This window comes from Patagioenas fasciata, chromosome 3, assembly GCF_037038585.1.
Source record: "Patagioenas fasciata isolate bPatFas1 chromosome 3, bPatFas1.hap1, whole genome shotgun sequence".
NCBI classification, from domain to species: domain Eukaryota; kingdom Metazoa; phylum Chordata; class Aves; order Columbiformes; family Columbidae; genus Patagioenas; species Patagioenas fasciata.
In genome coordinates this window covers 27,204,395-27,228,276 of record NC_092522.1, presented here as the reverse complement: position 1 = coordinate 27,228,276, position 23,882 = coordinate 27,204,395, and the positions used below count along the sequence as shown (strand labels likewise).

Below are 23,882 nucleotides of genomic sequence, written 5' to 3'. Positions count from 1 at the left end.
GAGCTTGAAATTGATTTGTGATGTTCTCTCTGAGGGCTCACAATTTGCATAATTTGCCATTATTCCTGAATCGCACACTACCCCACATCGTGGGCTACATTCTTCACCACTGAAGCGGTCAGGCGTGGGCTTAACTTTAAGCACAAGAAGTCCTAGGAGACGTCTCTGCTACTGCTCACATGCTATACTTAAGCATATGCTTATTTACTTTGTCCTGCAGTAGCGTATATCTAAAATAGCCTCTTGGAGCTATTAAAAGTGGACACACAATAACTGCATGCAGAACTGGGCTTATTGTCTCCACAGGTTTGTGCTAATATACCAGAGTCTCAAGACATCACTTCATTTTCATAACAAGGACGAGATTTAATTTCTGCGGATTTGTGTAAAAAGCAATTTGGAAACTTTGCAACAATGATATTGCTTCCCATAAATGCCAAATTGGTAAAAACATCATAAGAGGCAAACATAGCACATTCACAATATCATTTTTTCTATCTTAAGTACCAGCACTATTCAAAGACATTATACTGCTAAGTATCCAAATAATTCATTCATTTTAAGGATCGAAAGCGTAATATTATTTTCTTAAATTAAGCTCTCTCTTTTCCAAATCCGTCTTTTCCACTTAAACTGAGGTAACCAAAGCATCTGAGAATGCATCTGTGCGTGAGGCTTTTATTTCCAGTTTTCAGGGTTTGTTCTGCTCTGGTTGGGCTGTGCACATGCCTCCTTACTGAGCACCAAAACACAAAATAATTGCAATAATAATTCTAATTCCCTGCTTTGGCTCATAAAATGAGCCTCATGCATCATCATCTCATTCCTACCTTCCATTGTTGGCAGGAAGGAGAAGGTTGGCAAGGGAAAACAACGCTTACCTTTAACTTACTGGCACTACTGTAATGCAATATCCAGTCTAAAAGAAATTGTAATAACTGAAAGTGACTGTTTAAAATGATAGCAAAGATCAAAAGTTCTGACTACGGTGGGTTGGGGGTGGGGAGGCAGACTGCCTGGTTTTAAGCTCACCCTATTAATTGATGAACATCAGGACTATGTGGTCATTTAACACTCCCTATAAATGAAGACTTGATAACAGTTATTGATCTCAGTTTTCCTGGAAGAGGATCCCTGGGCTCAGCAGTGAGCAGTTTTCCTTCTCTCAGTTCATAAACACAAGAATAGAGCTATTGCTCAAATGCCACCCTAACTGCAGAAAATGAAATAAAAGTAAAATTTCAGTGCACTGTGGAAGAAATACAGGTGTATTTCCATAGGGTTTTTTGAAGCAGATAGCCCAAGGTTAATATAATATCAGATTTCCTTATGGGAAATACAGAATTGCCTCAGCTGGCCTCTGCGATAATTTGAAAACATTTTCTTAGTGAATGTCTACTCAAAGCATAGAAGTGTATAAGTTACAGTTCTTATTTATTTATTGATCTTCCTCGTGTTACCATGGAACTTGAATATCTCTGAACATTCATTAATTCAGCCTAACAACGCACCAAATGGGACTATGAGCATCTCTGCTGCCCAGGCAAGAACCTGAGGCAGGGAATGGGAAGTACTGGGTTCTTGCATCCCCAGCACAACTGTGTCACAAGAAACAGCTGGAGACAGCTATTGTCTGCCCTGTCTTATTCTTTTGTCATTCAAAATTTTTCCCTATTTTTCGTCTTTCTGGCTTTTTCTCCTTGAAACTCGGCTGTTGGCTGGTCAAATCAAAAGCTGAGTTCTAAAACTTTCTGTGATGCTGCCAGAAGCACCTACATCACTGATAATGCATTATCACACAATTTAAACAGACAAAATTAATCCCCTCTTTCTCTTTCCATCTCCCCTTCCCCAAAAATCAGAAAAACAATCTCTACATCTCCTGACCCCTGGTTCATATTAAAGCCGGACGTCAAAAAAGAGGCCTTGAGAGAGGTGCACATCCTTTCCAATGCGGATTTAAGGACAAGCTACATAAGTAGATGAACTGTTGAACTCAGTCCTCTGTCTTAGAAATACATTTCATTGGGATCGTTGATGCACGATATAAGTACCTAAAAGATGTAACAGAATTCTGAAAAGTGAATTAAGGACGTATTGTCATCTCCAGCAAAATAATAAAAGTAGAGAGATTAAGAGGGAAGCATATCTTTTTGAATTGTAAAATAGGTTTATAGGTCTTCTAATAACAACTTTTACTCAAACCTTACATAAATAGGCTTATATAATACAAATATTATGTGGGCTATGTGGAAACTACAAGGTCTCTAATCATGTTTAGGGATTACTTGACAGAACAGAGACATTTCATTCCTATTGGACCTAGGGATTACAGCAAAGAAACATCTAATATTCCATTTTTTAATTTCATGCATTTTTTATTTACCTTTAATGATGCTGTATATATTCATCATCCTGAAATATTAAAACAGTATGAAAAAAGTAATAAATTGGTGGAAAATTTAGGGAATGGGAATGCAACAGCACGCAAATCATACACTATCAAGTGCTTGATACACATTTAAAATTACTGCCTAGTACAGCAAAGCCAAATTCCTGGCAGATTTCTGAAGCGCAAAGTCACAATAAGAAGATCAGCAGAACAGACTGAAATAATAGAATATTCATCCCCCTAATCCATATGCAATTCTTTAGGGCTTTTTTTTTTTAACAATGCATATGAGGTCTGACTGTATTCAGGATTTAAATAAGTTGTCTCTCTCTCTTTCACACACACACATTCACTCTCTATTTTTGTTTAAAAAAAAAAGTATATACAGTTATCATTTCTGCTCTACTGCACCCACATTGACAAGGTTAGCACATCTCCTCACACCTCAGATGAAACAATAGCATTTTAAACAACAAAAATGTTAAGAGAAATACATTTATTCATACCATTGAAGCCTTCTGCAACAGCTTTGTTGGAAGGAGTGGGTCCAGTTTGCCTAGGAAAGGGACTTTTCATTCTTTAGTTTTGGGGTTTCTTTTTAACTCTTTCCTACTTCATTCTAAATAATTACTGGTTAATTTAAATCAATGTTATTTGCAATAAAATTTTGAAACCAGCATTAAATCTTTGAGATCGTGCCTTTCTCTCTAGACAGATGTAATTTTAGATCTACTATTGTATAAAGGGACAGAGACATAGAGATAAATCACCACTCAAAAGACAGATGCTGATGATAATGATACATGCAGAAAATGTGCATGAGGATGGGTGATGGGGAGGTGCAGTATAAAACTTCCATTGCCATGCATGAGATTACTGAATTACTTTCAAGTAGTGCAAAGCCACAACTGAGTTACAGATGTTCCTCTAAACAGGAGCATGAAGAAATTCATACCCTATCATACAGACATACAAAGCCTGATCTTGCGATCGAGCAGGTTTTACACATCTTTAACTCTCTGATTAGGCTGCAGAACGCCAACACCACAGACAGGTTAGATATAAAATTAATGCACCCAAACAGAAGACATTTGCAACAGTAATATACACGTGGATGTGCTAAACAAAGGTGCATACGTGTGATAATTGTGATGGTCACATGCAGAAAGCAGCTTTAAGAACCACCACGACAGTTCTCGTCACAACTCTGCTAGGGGGCTGAAGGCACACTAGGACAGGTGACGGGACATGAAAAGCCACCTGCTAAGTGAGAAAGAGCAGCCACATCCTCTCAAAACCTGAATACCCATAAGCAGCTGCAATGCTATTTGGTAGTAACAGCTCTCATGTGAAATGGCCCAGGGTGAAGATTGCAGCCCAGCATTTACCAGGACTTTGGGTTTTTACCTGGTGAGGGACATGCTGATCAAACCCCTTTCAAATCCTCCTCATGTGCTATTAACCAAACTGTAATATCAGTTGACATTGCCATTCAAATTGGTAGGTTACTGTTTTAATTCAGTACAGACTAAGGAAGCAATATAAAACATATTTAATGAAAGATTTTCTTTTCTGTCAAGGAACCTGGTTTTCTGTGATAAGAACCTACTACAGTTCATGCAGTTGTGACACCAGTACCTGCCCATATTTTGATGCCCATTTACTGACACAGACTGCAAACTTCTTGCTGTTTATTGCTTACAGGTATGCAATTATTATTGATACATCGGGAAAAACAAAGTAATAACCCTACTGAAATAAGCAGAACTTGTCAAGCTAGAATACATTCATCCTGTTTGTATATTTGACAGGCACGTAAGCAAAAGAATAAGTATTCTTAGAAAGGATTTGATCTCTACTAGTGAGAAAGGTGTTAAGTTGTATAAGGAAATAAAAGACAAACAAACATCAAACTTCTGCTAGCAAATACGATAAACAAACAGGGTCTACTAATGTACTCTGAACTTTGGAGAAAACATCTGATAAATGCCCTGCAGACCTGCACTGGACCAAATCGAATCTGAAAGGTACAAGTGGAGCAGCTTTGCTGTGAACATACCAAGGTTTAAAAGACATGGCAATTAAGTAAAAGTACAAAGTACCATCTTGGTTTTTAGAGGAAAAAAAAAAAAACTAACAACAAGGATATAGAAGGAAGAAGGGATTTATTAAAGAGGAATAAAGACCACCCAGTGAAAATTAGGGTATGGCTAAAATACATTAGTGCTACTCTTCCTTCTGCTGTCTTGTATTTTACAGGACATAACACATGCCTATATGAGTCTTTTAGTGAATACAACTGTTTGTGACAGAGAGGTCAGAAAAGAACAGGAAAGCTTTTGCCTAAATTTCAAAACTTTGTTCCAAACTATAGAGCTACTAAAGCTTTTCTACAAGTGTTAGTAAATATGGTAAATGCTTTTTAACGTGCATAAGGAACATATTGTTTCCTCACACTCATTCAGAGAAATGGTTCAACAACTTCCTTTATAAAGTTTCTAAGCAAGCAATGCAAAATATCTATTTGGAATATCAAAGTTTAATCCTACTCATTAAAACATGACAAACTTATAATTAATTGAAAATTGAGTTAATAATGAGAATATCCTTCAATGTAATGGTGTTGGTACTATCAGCTTGTATTATAATATGGGAATACATTATAGAAAGTGAAATATAAAAGTCAGTTTAAAAAAGAACAGTCTGAAAGTTTTTCCTTGGGTCCAGTCTCTAAAGCACAAATTTTAAATCCTCAGAAGTTACATTTTCCCGGTCATCAAATGAGATAATACATTATGTTGTTTTCCTGTGATAAGGAATTATTCAAGGTCTTACATTGCCTGATTAATCTCACAATCAATATTTGGAAAAGGTTTCTCTTTGAGCTAATCAAACTTGACAAAAGCAATCTTCAAACTATGCCACATTCACCAATTTGTAAGATATCTCAAACTTGTGTTTTATTAAATGCAGCTTAAATTAGCATCAGCTCTAAATCAACGTGCTCATGACACCCCTTGAATCTCAGAGACAGTATATGAGGTAGGCAAAAAGAAAACACATGCACATCAAAATTATTATGCCATTTTTAATTTTTTTTTTTTGTTGTTTTACATGAAGGATGCCATTTCAGGTTTAAGATAGCACCCAGCTACATCCCTGTTGCTCACATTACGTGGCATTTTGCGGGGTAGTTGCTGACGGTGTTCATTTTACTTTTTCTTCTGGAGCTATTTGGATAAGGTATGGCCAGTGATTCTTCCAAATAATGCTTATTTCTTCACATATATGAAAGAGGATAACTTTCAACATAGGATTTTACAACATCCTTAGGCTTTCAGTATCACAACAGTACCACTAGGTTAAAGGACATTGCACCTGAAGAGCAATGGTGTGATGGTACAGCGGTTACCATGAGGACAACTGGTAGGGAAGCACGACACCACTGGTAGAGAACATTCTGGGCAAGCATGTAAATACTGTCTCAATCTTCACCTTCACTGTTACTTAGTGTCGGTAGTTTCCTTTCTTTCTGTGAGTGGTCATACATGTGACAACAGGATTTTCCCACAATTTGAGAACATGTTTAAAATTGGTTGCCTGACTCTCAGCACTTAGAGATTCCTGAGTTAGCATAGCTGAGGAGGAAGAAGACAAATATGGGAAAGATGTAAGCATTAATTCTCTACTGCAAATATTTCAAGAGAAAATCAGGCTTCCATCTTACTCTTCCTCAAGTCACACTTAAGTTCTGGATAAACAAGTTTCCGAGCTACTGACTCCCCTCCATTTCTTGATGGGTTTGTGCGACAGAGGAACTGTCCTTCAAAGTAGACAACATCTATGATCAAATAATGTAATTTAATAAAACACTCCATTAACAAAGACTCATGCCTATTACAGGTTGCTGGCACAAATCTTTTTCAGACCCAAGGAAAGATATCCAAATACTGGGTAACACACTCTGACTGGGAAGACTATCAGTGAGTTTCTCTATTTGTTTATATAAATGGGCCAATGCTTTTAAAAGCACTTCAGAACACTTAACTAAAGCAAACAAGCTCTTGAATTTCAAATATCTAGCAAGAGAAGCCATTGACAAGTATGCCTTTACTTACTAAATCCTACTATCTTTGCGACCTTTCATCCATAGAGTCTCTTCATGAAGAGAAGCACCAGGCTCTCACCTCAGCTCCAGCTCTACTGCAAGATACAGAATGAGAGGGGTGAACAATCCCCAGTCCCCTTTTATTTCTTTTTGTTAAAGCAAACTGCTTTAATTTGTCCTGGGCCCACAGTAGTCTTTAGAAAGCAGCTTCTCATTTTGAAATCTTATTCTCTCCCTTATTTGGCCTTTAAAGTACGATTTTTTCCACCTTATGAACCGCCTTTTCTGCTTCTTGTTATCCATGGGTAGCTAAGCCTTGATTTGGGAAGGTAACCTTTAACAAACACCATCCTACTAATTCCTAATAGGTGACTAATGCTGTGGGAATAGGTTGCTATGCTCAGGAGATGGGTGCCTTTGGTAAATAGACCTGTAACAGCACTAGTATCATGAGCATCTTTTAGGTCTTTGTACTTACAACACACTTAAGACCTACTGCACTGTATACAATCACACCACTCATTTCCTGACCTAGATCACTGTGATCTGACTCATCTATACCTTTCTGCTGAGAAATCAGCACCCAGCTGAATAATCCGAAAGATTATTCGGTAGCTGTGGGCAGTATATTTTTTGGAAACAACATGATTTCATATGGGTCAAGTAAGAACCAACTTCATAGCTGGACTATGTCAAATCACATTTGTTCTAGGCTCTTAGAAACAGTATGGATTTATGCACTTTGAGGAAAGGCAATTTTTGGAAGGAGAATGCCACGAATATATGCCAGTCTGGCTCAAGTATTAAATTGGCCCTGAGTACCAAGACGGTGGTCCTTAAAACAAGCTTTTCCATACAGTAGCAGGTACACCTCATTCCCTAAACTCCTGCAGCACATTATGATTTTTTATTTTTCTCTGAATAGGTTTTGCATGCAGTCTGCATAATGTGGCAGAAGAGTAGTGATAGAATAAACCTTTACTTTAACCTGGTCATTACCATCTCAGAGAAAGGAAATAAAGAATTTTTAAGCTATATTCTGGAGCTCATTAGCCACATTGGGATTTCAGTTCAGTAATTTTAGGGGGTATGTCACGTGTCCTAAAAATGGTACTGGCTGTTTGGGATTTGTACTTTCTAGTCTGATAACGGATATTCTTGAAACTCTATTTTATTAGAAAAAAAAAAAATCTAATAGATGCTGTTGAGAATATGAACTACACAGTGTCAAAGACTCTGTCTGTGTACAGTCCCTAAAAGAAACAGATTTGAAAATTCTTTGAAATACCCTGTAAGTTAAACTGGGTTTTAATGTATAAAACGGCTGAGTAATTTAAATGTTTGGAAAAGAAAACAGTCTTTCCTAGAGTTTATGAAGCGATAAGTCTATTTCTTAGTATGATTAGCTATGAATCCTGATTTCAAACATGAGCGTCTAATAGCATATGCTCTCCACAGCTGACACTGTAAGATCATACAGTTTTATCAAATTAATATTCCAGGACCCAATTGTGATATTAAATCCCCATTCCCCACCTCCCCCTTGTGGAAGTGCCTTGGTTTCTACAGAAGTAATTTTACTTTCTACTCTTAAACAAAAAGTGAAATCAGGATTAAGCTCTGCTCATGGTGGCATTTTGGTCTACTGAATGACACAAGTTAGATTTGTATGTACAGGATGTACATCATCACATTCCCACTGGAAACAAAAAAAAAACCCCAAACCCAGAAAACTAGTAACATTCAAAGATAATACAACACTCATTCACTAAAAGAAAAACATTCAGTACCAAATGCAAATTAGAAAGACAGATGAAGTACAGCCAGGACAGCATAAAGTATGCTTTGGGTAAGAATACCCCAAATCATGTTCCATTTTAGAACAGTGATAAAACAAGACTACAACAAAAGAAAATGTACTACAGTTTTGAATACACTGCAAATAAGTAACAAGATCTAATTATTTAGAAAGCCCTTCAAGACCCCATGGCTTTGGTTGAAATGAATTAAAGGATGAAATTAAAGAATAGAGGAAAAACTTGGACAAAATGAAGTGAGAGAGAAAAAGAGAAAAGAAACAGATCCAGGGAAAGTACTGGTCTACTTTATTCTAATAATAGTCATCAACAGAATATCTATACACACTAACACCTAATTTGAGCATCCTGAATTCTGATCGTGATTTCCAGAGATGACAACTACATATTAAAAACAAAACTTAAAATGTTCATTATTAGAAATAGATTGATCTGCATGAGAAAGGTGCAGAGTTAGATTCTAATTTCATTTACAAATATTAAAGTCATAAGATCAAGTCTCAAAGTAAGACCAGCTCCCAAGCCAACATTTCCCTCCTGTTGGTAACAGCATCATTTTCCTGGGATTGAGAAATAACACGCACAGTGGCCACAACGAAGAGACAGTTGAGTGAGCCCAGCAAAAACCAAACAAGTGCTTAGGAGGTGAGCATGAGAACTTGTAATTCTGTTTAATATTCAAAGACAAATCTAGAAACACCTGAAGTGGAAAACACCATCAACGATGAAAGGTCTGACTGACTTTACGTCCATTTGAGAAGCTGACAACACAGGTCAGGGGCAAATAGCTTGATCCACTCAGCAACTTGGGATTGTTCAGAAGAAGCGGAAGGATCTGCTCATGTGGAGCAACTTCCAGAGCTGTGGTCATGCTCAGACTTTCTTATTTCTCATTAGCTTTCCTCCCTTCAGCAAAACTTGCTGGTACAGATGGTCAGCTTGTTTGTTTATTCTTAAGTATGTGATGTAAAATGGCTGAAGCAACATGAGTTTACCCTGGTACAAAAGTTAATTTCCAGAGTAACCCAGCACGGTGGATGCTGGGCACAAAAGATGATGGCTGGTATTCTGCAGTCGGCACATTTTGAACTGCTTGCTCGTTTTAGGTTTTAAATTGTTTACTAAATACTAACTTTAAACATGAATTGGGTGATTTTGGTGGTGAGGGTGTGTGGGCAGTGTTGAGTTTAACACAAGGAAATCAACAAGATAGTAAAAAAAACAGTAGCTAATTGCCTGCTACTTTAGAGAATAGCTCAGGGATCTAAACTATTGTTTTCCCAAACTTCCAGTTCTCTGCTGAACATTAGGTTGTCAGAATTGTCTTCATCCCTTGAACACTACATGTGAAAACTCTTATTTTTGTTTTCTAACACTTTATCTAAGCACAGTTGCTTGTATAGTTAAGAGCCACCTTAGTGCTCTTCAAAATCATACTAAAGTAAGGGATGATACTTTGTTTTAAAAGTGAGAGACAGCAACTCAAGACAACAACCTGTTAACTTATAGGACCTTCAGCCACTAATCTCTTTCCCATTTATAACTGCCTAACACGGTTTTCCTTGTTTTAACTTACTGAACATTTGCAGCAGCCAAAATGCATGTATTTAACATCTAAAACGCTCTGTCTAAGCACCCCAGACTCTCAGAAAGGTCAAGAGCAAAATTTGAAAGGCTGGCTTAAGGACTAAGCGTGAGGCATTGCTGTGTCTGAAGCGAAAGGCTTCAGAAGCCGAACAACCCACCCCCCCGTCCCGCTGGCTCTGGGTCTCCCACCACCCCCAGCAGCTCCTGCCTGCTCGTGCCACCAGACAAACCGCAGAGGAGAGGGAGCGAACCCCCTTCATGGACTCACCATCCTTTCCTAGTCACATTCACTACGCATTGCATTAGAAAATCGTAACGGTGTTAAAATATTTTGGCAGGATTTGTTATGGCCAGATCACTCACTTCCTTTGGGACACACAAAGCCTCCTCTGGCAATGAAACAGCCCAAATGTCAGCAAATCCTATAGAACAGAAAACGGTCTGTCAATGTAAAGCCTAAATGAATCTCCAATTAAACAAAACAAAACTGTATAACATAAAAATGCACATACAGAGAAAAGAAACGACCTAGAAATGTTCACTTTTACTACGGTTTGCATTTCCCACCCCTCCCCCCAAACCCTCCAGAAACTTTTTAGCAGCATTACAATGTATTCATCACAAGGTGCTATTAGAGCACAAGCTCACTCCAAGTGTTACCAATTCACGGACAGATTAGAGGGCACATTAATAACATAGTTAATATGAAGTGTTTAGAGCCTTTACATCGGTGACAAATACGACTCAGCCAAATTTCCTGACCATTGAGGCCACGGAGGAACAATTTGGTAGATTTCATCAACAGTTCTAATTATGTTCCTGTCAAGTCGAGAACAAAGTAATCCATAACTGGGGGGCTGCTCTGAGACAGTGCCACGCGAGAGTAATTTATGCCCAAGACACAGGGCTCTCGCTGTAGTTAGTGTGCACAACGCCTGACTAACAAGTGGGTTCAAAAAAAGGAATTTATTAGGGAAAGCACAGCCTTCCAGCTGAGAGTGGCTCATCAGGTGCAGGCTTAGGAGTTATGAGGCAAAGTCTTCCTGTTCATACACATATGTGAAGCCCACACTGGCCTCAGTGGGTTTAAAACGTGGGATTTTAGCCCAAAGCGTGGCACAGGTTTCTGCCCAAGCTAGGCAAGCCCGCTGCTGAGGCCAGGGTGCGACCCAGCGCTTTTAAAAACCATTTCAGTCCTTGGGACACTGGCAGCGCCATCTCAGAGGCCGAGCAGTACCGCTGCCCTTTTGCAATCCTATAAATAACCCGCTAATGAAAGATGCAAAGGGATTATTAGTAACAGTAAACTAAGATGTCACAATACACGATGCATTTCTTACTGCAGCCTGACTGGGAAACAGGCCGAGAAAAGGAGGGGGGTAGGGGGAGAGCCAAAGTGGGGGAAGAAGCTGTCATGTAATTTTGAGTCATTTTCCACTGTGATCTATATTGGGATGCGGCTTCTATCCTTTCAAACGGGATCATTTTATATACGACACTTTCTGCATTTCACAAAAAGGCAGGAATGTCTCCTTAGTGCTAGGAGAAGTGCAAAGCCTGGCCGTGGTCATTCAGGACCAGCTCCTTGCATAAGTAGAAAGACATTAGAAAAAGTAAAATGATGCATTTCAAATATGATTAAGAACAGTATCTGTAAACATGGGGCAAAAATAACATTAGCAAAAATTAGATTCATGTGATAACTACAAAATGCTTAATGGGTTTTAAAACATAGTTTTCTGAAGGCAGCTGCTGTCAGCAGTTTTAGATTTTTATTTAACCAGACAAAAACCACAGAACTTAAAAAGTCATTTTACAGCCCTTTCTTTGATAGCGAAGAAACAAGCTTATAAAAGCATTACCAGCTAACCAAAGCAGCAGCCTCTTTTTAGCAGACCAAATATCAGTTCAGATAAGGGGAACGTTCACATCGAGGACCCATTTCAGAGACCAACTTACCGTGTGGCCCCATGAAGGTTGCATACTTCACCCACATTCCCCACCGGCAGAATTGGGGTGAGTGTGTGAAGGCAAGGATGTTGTCCCCATGTGACATATCCTACCACTGGATTTTTGGCTGTACCAAAGTGGTACTAGCTTGACAGAGCTATTGGTTTTACTTCACCTTTTTAATACTAGTTGAACACTGGCACAGAGTGAATGCAGAGCGTGGTTGTGGAGGGCAACATCAAACCCCTGAGCTTCTCCTTTTACACTCTACTAAGGCTTCTTATTCAAATTTGCTTGAACCTATAAATTCTCTGCTGTCAAGTTTAGGGAATTTCCTAGCACCTGCCAAGTGGGACAGTATTAGTCTGTGCAAACAAAGCTTCAAAGAACGATGATTACTTGCACCTTTTTCATCTAAGGATTAAAAAGAAAAACAAACAAACAAAACCATCAAAGCCAAAAACAACCCAAAAAAAACACCTTACAAGCATGGGTGGATTAAGCTTCACAAGGAGGTAAAGAGGAAAGGGAAGGACACTATCCCATTCTGCAGATGTGCAAAGAGCAACCCCTCTGGTAAATCAGACAGTCGGTAATTCAGAAGCCAAGTAATGCCTGGACGTTATAATTCCCAGACTCGTGATTCAGTCACAAGACACGCTTCTTTTCCTGGTGAAATGTCATGCTGCCGCATGCCTCTGTTACAGAACACATCTTAACCAAGTGTAGCAAAAGCATGATGATCCCATTAAGTATCTAACATCTAATACCTTGTGAAAACTAATTTAGTGCTTTATCAAATCTCTAGTTTGTATGTAGAGCATAAACCAGCTGCATTTGCTAATAGGGCAGATTGACCCATCCCATATATTATCAAACCACATCAAAGTCTGCTGGAGGACACAGCCTTAGCTACTTATTATCCTTTGCATTAACTCCCTCACTAGCTACTCGACCAATACATTTTCCTGTAATACATCTGTCATGATTTTGCAGAGAAATCAGCAATTCTGAACAGCGCAGCAGTTAGAGACAGATAACAGGAGTAAACCCATCATGGTCGCCTGGCTTCCCAGCCTACTGTTAACTGGCACAGATGGAAGCCCTTAGAGCTCGACTTGCACAACCGCAAGCCACTGCTGGGCCCCAGAGATTCGGCCTCTTAGTTAGATTCGTATTTTTAGGGCTTCAGTCATTCACGTGATTTCTTCACAATTTATTACATATAAGAGAGAAATAAAGCTGGATGCCAACACCTTCAAATTTGCAAGATTCTTTTTTCTTTTAGACAGAAAAAGGGTTTCTTATGCAAGAGAACATGTGGCTTAGTAATCAGGAAAAAAGTGCTAGAATATTACTAGTAATAATATTAGCAATATTAGATCAAATGAGAACACTGTTTTTGGCTTGGATGCTATGTAATCATATTCCCACGTGTTACATTTAGTGTCTTATTTGTGACACCATATAATGAATTATATCTCTGAAGCCATGCTTCTAACTGTCTGGGAACTTGCATATATGGTTAACAGAGGGTTTGGATTGGTTTGTTTGGTTGTTTTGTTTTTAAATCACAGTTGCTACTATCCTCTGTTAGATAGTGTTTGTCTTTGGACTTGGAAATTCTGAGCCACTGTACATGGGACTCTTACTGACCTTTTCTGACCATTTGGCTACCTATCATCACCATAACCCAGAAGCAAGTGCTAGAACATAAAAAGAACACAAACAAACAAAAACACACCAAAAAAACCCCCAAACCAACAACCCCCCAAAAAACCCACAAACCACACACACATACAGAGAAACAACAAACAAACAACAAACAGAAACCCCAAGCCATAACTACAAATAAAAAAGCCAAAACATACTATCTTCAAGAAGAAAACAAATCCACTCAATGGAAATAAAAGATGCCTCTCTCACTTTGCTTATGTGATTGTATATAGTTCTGAAATATTATTATATACATCAATCAGCCCTAATAATTAATATTTAATTCCATGGCTCCATTTGTTTTCTCTTTGTATAGTTTCTGTAGTGGTGTCATCTTTTTTCCCTTATAAATGCTGGTCCTCCATATATTTAAAGAGTAATATAATATAATAATATAAACAAGTGAAATGCATTTCTGTGGAGCATGCAGGGGTATTATTAGAAGAGTTGCAGTTTCTTGGTGATCCCAGGTCCCATTAATAATGTGTCAGTTTTAAACCAGAGAATATTAAAAACTGCTTAGAGTCCAGCTGTGGTTTAGCCCCACCAGCTCAGGCAGGTTGACACATAGTCTTCTCCTGGGTAAGACTTCTAACAAGTAAAGTTGTAGCCAGGAGGAATAAATTAGATTGAAAAAAAAGGGAGGGGAGGAGTGAGTTAAAACATCACAATTCTATGTTACTGAACTGAACTACAAGTCTTTGGAGCTTTACCCCCTCCTTCCTTTCCCTCTGTATTTTTCTTTTCTGTTTTTATGTTGAAATCACAGGAACTACGCAGCCTTGCAAGGCTGTAATCACTCAGCAGGAACCTGGCACAAGCACAATGCAAGCACCAGCCAGGCAGCAGGAAAATGAAGGAAATCTCTCTCTCCCTCCCCCCTAGGTTTCTTAAAAGGGGCCCGGCGCAAATGAATCTTCCCGGTAGCCACCAACAATTTCTTATTCCTTCCGAGCAATCATCAATTTCAGCATCAAGTGGTTTAGTGGCTCTACAACTGGTAGTGGCAGCGGAGTAAGCCCAGCATGCAAACGTTTTGGCTAATTTAAAACCCTTGTGCTGCCGAATCAAACATGACAAGACAACAGTAAAAAGAGAGGCTATTATCCCAAATGAGAGTCGGCGGATGGCTGAAATTGGCTTGAGTGGCAGAGACAAAAGAGGTGGAAGGAGCAGGGACAACCAGGCATGATAATACCAGATAGAGCAGACACTTTGTCTCCCAGCCCCCATGCATTCACACACATCACTACCTGGAGGAAAAAAAGACAACATTTCCGAGTTTCACGGCCAGGCACAAAAAATACACTTAAGATGATTCAAAATAAATTAGTACCCGGTAAAGCATCTGCTCCATAGGCATGTAGAAACTTAACTTACAAGAGACATAGCCCTTTCAATAGAAACCCTAATACTCCGAAGACTAAAACTGTCATTTCCTACCTGAATTCATGTCCTGCTGCCCAAAGTTCATTACTGCCAGTTGAGGATCAGAAGCACTGACTTAAGATAGAGTAACATTAAAATGAGAATAATCTGTGGTGTGGCTGGTGGTGACTGACTGCTAAGCACACAGAGCTCACCACATCTCAAAGAGCTGCTGGGGAGGAAAAGTGGAGGGCAGAGGAATTAATTTCACAAGGCATTTGGGAGACCACAAGCAGACTGATGAAGTTCAGAGCCACGAACCCTGGTGATGGCTTGCAGCTCACAGAATGACGACCTGTGGGATCACTGGAGAGCAAGCAAGTTGTCTTATGCAAGATTAACAATTTAAAAGTGCTGAAATTAATTTTGTTTAATAGCTGTGGGTGCAGACTCCTTACAAAGTAGGTTGCAAGGTCAGCAAGCCTCCTAAAGCCTTTTAAAATGCAGCTTTTTATAGGGACAGTAGATTTAGGGTGGCTTAGGGCTTAAAGATCTAAAAAGCAAAAGAAGTGTAAGAGGTCATTTCCTACCACTTCCAAATCTTGAGTGAAGATATTCTCCATTTCACTTCTCATTCTACAACACACACTTACTGGTACATTCAAAGCTACTTGAGGCAGTAAGAGTTTCTCAGAGTAGGCAAGGTGACAATAGACATTAAAATCAAACACAAGGACCAGATTAACCAGTGCATATGCTTATCAGAGTCACACTGGAACATGCCTACCTGTGTTCCAAAGAGGTGATGGGAGGAAAGAAAAGAAAAAATAAATAAATTTTAAAAAGTAATAACAACAACTATATATATATATATATGAGAATGAGAGACTGGGAAAGACAAGGGCAGGGAGAGTGCTCACACCCTTGCCATCACTCAGGAGTTCACTTGTGATTCACAACCTGCCTCCCTATACAAGACCACTACATTCTAAACTACTGTACAGCATAGAGTGTTTCAAGGAACAGTTGGGCTGAACACTGAAACCCAAATCAACTATTTAAAAGACACTTACTCAGCTTCACACCCTAGTACATGTGAGCTGTCACTCACAACATACCAAAACACACTAACTGGTGCTCCCTTATAGGATGCTTTTGTCCTACATTTTTAGCAAGAGCATCTGACTAATCGCTCAGGTAAAGTTCATAGCGAGTGCGAGGTTGGGAAGTAGAAAAAGGGCACCTTTTTGGCACCACTGTGTAGGATGGTCTGATTCTGCTGAATTAATCAACGTTGCCTTGAAAAATATTTGCACTCTCTACACTTGAGTCTGTGTGAAAGAGATGGTCTCATGAATTCAAGCAGGAGTCCAAGCCTGAAAAAGTATGCATCCCCAATACCAAAACCATGCAGTATTTATACACATCCACCTGATTCTGCAGACATATCTTGTCCCAAGGAACAGAGAAGCCCAGATGAGGATATGATCACGATGGATACAGCATGTGGATTTGTTTCACCCTACCCGCTTCTTTTAAATCTTTTCCCTGCAATGTGAAGGAAGGAGGAGGTTTACTTTTCAGAGAAAAAATAAAGAGAGTAACATGCCAAACAGTGGCTATGCAAGCTGTTGATACAGAGCCTACGCTGGGAGCCAACTGAGAAACCTGTGCTGCCCGGGCATACAGGCAGAAACCCCTCAGCCTCTGCGGGCAGCCTGGAGAAGCGTGTTGTCCTGCGTAACAAAACTTCATTGCTATGATCCTGCAGACGGAGGGGGCCATTTCCCTGACAATGAGGTAACTGACGGTCATTAAAGAGGACAGAATTAATTCTGCTGCGAGCCTGCCACTGACAGTGGCTGAAGCAAACGCACCAGCCATTTTTCTCTGCCCCTTCCACAGGGAGTTTAAACAAAGAAAGGAGCTCCTGGGAAATACTTGAGACACCAAAAGAAAATCATTTTACACGCATATTAACACTGCCAGTGAATACTGTCTGCTTTCAAGCTGCCATATACTGCTGTATGTGGTGTTTTTTTCCCTTTTTTTGTCTCAAAACTGAATTCATATCCTCACACAGCACTTCAAGAAAAGCCCAGTTCACAGTTCAGCAAGGCACTGCTTAAAAGGCAAGCCTGATATAGGTCCTTAGGGCATCTCATCCATCCTGTGCTTGGATGGCACTCTCCACCAAGGGACCCCATTAGGAAGGAAGGGCAAACTGAAATCCTAACCCAAAGCAGCCTGAAACAGCACCGGCATACTGGTATAGCAGCGATGGATGAGACTCCATTTGTCTTGAAAACATGGGAAGCCAATATATCTGTTTCATTGCAAACTCAACTTTACTTTCCAACCTTGTAGTGTACTTAAAGCTAAAACGTAGATCAGCTTTCTATCCGGGGATAAAGCAGCAGAGAAGTGTCACCCAAGACTCCAATTAAACAGATTGGACGTGACGTGCTTCCAATACAACTCCATGCAGCAAAACACTTAGAGATACACTGTCTGTATTTAAAATCAATTGCCTGGGAAAGCACAGTCACAAGCTACAAAAGCTTTCCTTTCCCCTTCATACAGTTGAATAACACAGAAGCATCTTATGGTAGTACAAAGCTTGTGGGGAAATGCAGTTGCTGTAGAAACACTATCAATACTGGAGATATCACAGATCCTACCTTCTCTACAGAAGTTTAGGCCCTTCCAAGCAGGAAGAAACAACATGTTTGTTCTGTGGCCAAAATAATTATAGCCTTACCTACATTGCTTCATATTTCTCCTTTCATAAAAGAGCTTTGTATCGGTGTTGAATGAGCAGAGTTGTGAGACTAAGTACTTATCTGGAAGTCTCTGAGCTAAACTTAGGTCTGGCCAAAGTAGACACAGCTTCACTCACTTTAGGAAAGGTGATTCTGGTTATACCAGGTCTGAACATGGCCAAATGAGCTTCTTTCAACACTGCCTATTAAAATATTTAAGCTTTAGTAGGTGTAATTCCTTCATGGATAATACATAAGTATACATCTTTGGACTTCTCTGTGTGTTAGTATAGCAAGTATGTAACATTACAGCACAAACTCAGTCTTCATCCACGGGGGCAGTTTCAAGGAGAACATAGAGATTCAATTACTGTAAGATTAAACACACCTGGTACAAAAGTATATTTTTTGAAAGCTGGTCACTTGCTTATAGAAATCTCTGGCCGGGGCTCTTATTTACAGTTGAACAGTATCTATTATTCCAGGTGATATTCTCCTGTGCCAGGAGTGGTACAAGTGCAAAGAGAGATGACCACCATGACCAGTTCATAGTGCAATTTAAAGAGACCAGTCAGAGAGCTGCTGGGAATTGAATGCATGCTTCTTGTGCTCCAGCCAAGAGCCTAAACCTAAAGGTTATTCTGTCCTCGTGTAGCAACATATCACCTCTAGCGCCAATTAGGCTGACCAGAACTGTATATATCTACCTGCCTATTCAATTCATATCAGGAAGAAAGAAGAAAGAAAAAAAAAAAAGGAGGAAAATGAAAAGGAGCAAGGTTAGGCATTTATGTATGAGCCACAAACCTTGTGTGAGTAACAGCAACCTCACATGGACCCAAACCCCCTCCTGCTCAGCGCAAACTTAACTATTAAAAACCAGTCAGCTCACTCCAAACATCAGACCAGTTCTCTTCCTATCTGTATTCACAATCACAAAGGTATCTGGCACCAAAAGCCTTTCTGTGTGTCCATGTTTATTGACTCCATAAATCCAGCAATAAGGCTGACCTAGGTATTCTGCTAATCTACAAAACCTAATTAGTGTGGACCAAAGATGAGGACAGCTATGTTGTTTGACCCACTGAGAAAGCTCACAGGGTGTCACCCTAAGCAACTCCAAAATCCATACAGATGAGATGTCTAACGAGACTGTCACAAAACTCCTATTTAAACTCCTGCCTCAAAGTTCTGACCTTTTTACCTACACAGCACTACCTACACTTTTTCCATACACTTTGAATTGGTCCTGGCCAGCAGGACAGTGGGAGAAATACAAGAACCACCCTCTTCAGTCCAGTTATCCTTGGTATTGAAAAATTCTCATGAAACAGAAGGATGACGCCTCAAAACTTCGATTTTCCTCAACCTGTAAAGTTCTACAGACCTCTCAAAAAATGTCTCTACAACCTAGAAGACAGTAGTGAAACATGAGGTCCAACCACCCCCGCACCACTGGTGTGTCTCTGCAGTTTTTCCTGCCCACAGTACACCACTATTTTTGAATGACTTGCAAAAGAGGACGGAGAAGGAAGACTTGGAAAAATAAGACTGAGATCCTGGAGAAAACAAAAGAAAGGAGACCTAAGTCAGCCAGCCCCAGCTGCAAAATGATCAGTCTCTATAAGCTTCTGCCCCTGTGGGACACAGGTGAAAAGAGCTTGCTCTTTCTCTGATACATGGAAAATTCAGATTCTGAAAGTGATTTCTGATGTATCCGTATCTCTTGGTAGCAGGTACTAATTTTACTGAACTCATCACCATACCCAGGATTATTAAGCATCCGTTCCAGGAGAAACATCAAGACTTGATCATGAAACCTAATGTTATTCTCTTCTCCTCACTAGCTTCACTCCTAACAACAATGAGGCCAAGAGGCATCATACCATACAACAGTTTTCCCAAAGCCACAATAAGACTCAGATTACTCTGATGCTTGCTGCAATGCCCAGAAAACTGGGAAGCTTGCTATTTTAACTGGAATAATAATTAAAAAAATACATTCATTGCAGTTTACTTTGAACTTCCTTCTGTACTACTGTGACAAATGCATTCAGTATCAGGAGGGTTTTTATGATGCAGTACAACAGCAACAACAACAAAAAAGGTGTTATGACATGCCCTGTACATTTTCCGGGGGGGGGGGGGGAATCAGATAAAGCCTCCTTCTGTCAGGAAGGATGTCCCCTATTTTCAACAGGATTTTAAGTCTACTCCATGCAGAGAATTCGCAAATCATGTGTTACTGTAGCACCAAAACATGTTAAGAATATTGAGCAAATTAATCAAAACACCTTGATTCACAAAAAAAAAAGTTTAAAAAAATTTTAAAAAAACCCCTGAAGCCCAAAATGAAAACAGAACAGTAAACTCTGCAATAATTTTTTTGTCCCTTTTCCCTCAGGCATGTAGAGCAGTCATTAGAGAGCAGTCCAAAGGAGCCGAGGAAACTCATTACAAATACGGCAAAGCACGGTCAGGGGGCTGATTGTTCGGGTTTTTTTCTGTCTTTCCGTTTCATACAGGGATGAAACATGAAGAGACTTTTGGGACCTGACCGTGCTAGGGAGCGGGAATGTGCCTCCAGTCCCACGCCGCAAACCATTCCATCAGCAGAAGTCTCCGGCAGGTCGGAGACGGACTAACTTTTCCAAGGTATTAAATTAAAAGATGTTGAATTAAGTTAAACGCCCCACATTGAATTGACATTTCCCTTTTTTAATGCAAGCTAAGATTGATGAAAAATACCACTTATCTACATTAAGGGTCAAAATATCCAGCAGAAGAAGCCTCTGGTTCAGCGCGTCAGAGCAAAGTCAGTCTTACATAATCCGGGGACCAGAACGCGGATCACATTCTGATGATCCAATTAATGGTGGGATACTTTGCAATCAGCCAGGAAGCAAGGCCCCTAACAGATTGTGGGGCTGTAACATCAATTTCTTAAGTGCATTTAAAGGATTACAAATGTTAGTCCTGGCTTGAGATTGAAACACCTATTGAGGTGCTCTGAACCACATTACAGTAATTGGGTACCTGAATTAATGCCATTTCTTCTGTTGGGCGAGTTGAATACATTGGAATTACGGATTTCTTTTGCTGTGTTTCACTTTCAGCCTTTTTCCCCCCCTTATCCCCCGCCTCCTCAGAACACAAATCTGAGGTAAAATATCTCTTTTTATCTAGATAGCTTTAATTGCAGCCCTGACATACCCAAGTACTGTCCTAATTTTACCTTCTGCATTTTTTGGGTGCATTTCTTGTTATTTTACCATACAATGACATTAAAATTACTTTTTCTTGAAGCTTTACAGAGAGGGGGGAGAAGGTTGCTGAGAGATGGAGTAAAAAAAGTCTCTCTTTTCCTTCCCATATCCCTCTTCTACTATGTAAACCTTTTTATGCATGCACCAGATACCATTTGCAGTGTTTTACACCTCTAGAGAGCTAGAACTAGGGCTGCCTCAATTAGTCTTCTATTCCTTCTGAGGTCAGTTCAAGTAAAGGTCTCAATCATATCAAATTGGCAGGAATGCTAACTACCTAGGTAATTCAGACTGTACAGGGTTCAGCTAAAGAGCTTTAAAAACATGTAGCTGGTTTCAAGAGTATTCAGTGAATATACAGCGTAAAGCTGTACGTGTGTGCCAGAGACTAAGCGTACTCATCCGGTGTATTAAATGTTTAAAAATCTAAAATAGGTTATGGCATAGGTTTGTTTGTAGGGCTTTTCAGCCAGGCAGTGTCTCTGTTAGACTGCAGTACACAGCATACAGGACACACTCCTCTTGTATCGTTTGAGTTTTGATAATTACAGTCATAACAGGGAATTCCATCCATTTTTGTCCTCAGCTTATGTGCCACTGACATTTCAGCGACCTCGGCAGTGATTTCTCACTTGCAGCTAACTGGAATGTACACAACCAGGATATAATGCTCACACTCGGAAAAAAAGGAGTGGGAAACCGAGCGTGGTATTCCAAATATTCCAGTCCACCCTGTACATTTCATTTATCTGGTTACAGCACACCAAGTTGAGATGTCATTTTTAATTACTCAATCTTTTGAGGTCTATTAGTAATTGAAGTTATAAATATACATGCAAGTATATACACGTACACAGGTTCTATATATTATATATCCTGCACCAAGAATTCCAAGTGTTTTTTGTCCTATACCCAGGATTCTTTAAGATACTATGCTGCCACAGTGATTCTGCTTTAATTTTGGTTTTGTTAAGATAATTGTAAACAAAAAAGATACAAGAGCTATTTATCTTCATTGCTGGTTAAGAGGAAATTGTAGCACATACCTTAGGGGAGCTAAGGAAGCACGATGATCTAACTGGCATATGAAGTAGAGAGGCAGCTTCTAATTCAGCAATAGAACTTTCTGACACTCAGGAAAAAGCAGTTGGCATGGTTTTGTCAGATAAATTAAAAAAAAAAAAAAAAAAGGTTATTTCCTACCACATAAGAAACACCAGATTTAGGAGGGGTCACTGGGGACCATTCAGCAATGCTCGTTTCCCTTGAATGGTTTGAATGTTCCTTAATTTCTCAGCCCTACTAACGTGGGATATTCCTATAGTTTAGAAATAACCCTTCTGAAACACAAGAAAACTTGCAAACTCTTTCCACACAGGAGGTGATTAATCAAAGGATAGACATATCTTCATTGTAAGGACCATTCGATGAAGCAGAGCATAAAGATTTCCAAAAAGTGTCTTCCAAATCTCAATTCGAATTTCAAAACAGTTTTTGACTCATTAGATCATGCTTGCTGAAATGATTTACATACAGATAATGAAAACGCAGACCCCAAGGAGTAGTTAGCTGTTTAGCAGTGTATACATTTTATATAACCATTTCCATACATCTTGTTTTAAATTCATTAACAAAAATTAATTGCTACCCAGAGGTCTACATTGCACAGCACGCAGCTTCAATACACTTTCTAAATTATTGCTTTCTATCATTCCTCCAGTGATCCTACACACAAGCCAACTTTGCTGTCTTGAAAGCACTGACTACCAATTTGTAGCATAGCACATATTCATTACGCTTAGTGAGAATCAACAACTGAACCTCAGGAAAAAAAAAATATATATATATATATGTATATATGTAAAAATATCTCCGTAATGAAGTCAGAAGGAGGCTTTGCATTCCCTTCAGCATTCTGTAGTTCAGACTTTCCAGTCCAATCCCCCCTCTTGCTCAGAAAAAAAACCTGAATTGATCTTTGCTGTGCGAGCCCTAACTATATCATTATTGTTGTGGCACATTCAGCATGAATGCCTCATGATAACCCTGTCCAAATGTCTGTCTGCTATTTTATGTCGTGGGTAAGGGAAAAAAAAAAAATGTCATCGCTAATTAAAAGAAAGTGGTCTTGGATTTTTACAGATGAGCAATGATTTGACACCCGAGAAGGGGCTAAGATTCACTTTTTGGTAATAACATTTAATGGATTAAAAAAAAAATCAAAAAGTCTTTCCATATTCTTTCCATATTTCCCAAATATTTACAGTTGTACACCTTGGGTTTGAAAGAAGCCAGGGAGAAATAATGCATTGTTTACACTTGGAATCCATGGTGGCCCCGTCCCAGCAGGGCAGTACAATGAGCTGTATCTTTCCTTTCTCAGTACTTATCTTAATCTTAATAACTAGCCAGACAACTGACTCCAGAGTCCCAGGCTTATCGACTGGCATTCGTCACGCGCACACAAGAGAAGACAAGAAATGCATTATATAACAATGCCATACAAATCATTATCTTTTAATATTTAAAAGTATGTATTCAAAGCCTGATATGAAACCATTTTGGTTGAACTCAATTCCACTGGTTATTATTAAATTTGATAGCAAATGAACAAAAATACACTTGTAACGTATTTATCTGCAAAAGAGTTTATTTGCAACAGATCAAAAGGCTGCTTCTTACTGCATTTTAGTTACTGCTATCAAAGGCAATCTGCTTTTTAAACATGCTTTGATATGGGAAGACTATTTTCCAAACAGGTTAATAAGAAATACATATATTTATTTTTTTTCCAGTCTCCTAAGTACCAAGAAATATCAGAGTATGAACAGAAAGTCTATTGCGCCCTCACCGTCGGTCTACAGCATGATTTCTTTGAAACAAGTTTATATAAGCAACAGGAAAGTCATTTCAGCT

At 39.3% G+C, this 23,882-nt stretch overlaps 1 protein-coding gene across 15 annotated transcripts in view; it reads right to left on the bottom strand.

The window, feature by feature from the left end:
- Positions 1-23,882, bottom strand: part of ESRRG (estrogen related receptor gamma) — a 403,168-nt gene that overhangs the window by 221,723 nt on the left and 157,563 nt on the right. For 6 of the 15 annotated variants that reach the window (XM_065834226.2, XM_071805980.1, XM_071805981.1 and 3 more), the window contains one exon: positions 10,268-10,326. The exons of 8 other annotated variants lie outside the window; for them this stretch is intronic. Coding sequence is in view for 2 of the 7 variants with exons in the window: in XM_065834228.2 (XP_065690300.1) it covers positions 10,268-10,326 (59 nt within the window). In the remaining 5 variants the exon portion in view is untranslated. Of the gene's footprint in view, positions 1-10,172; positions 10,327-23,882 lie in introns of all 15 variants that reach the window. One more of the 15 variants, XM_071805976.1, reaches the window with a different exon arrangement.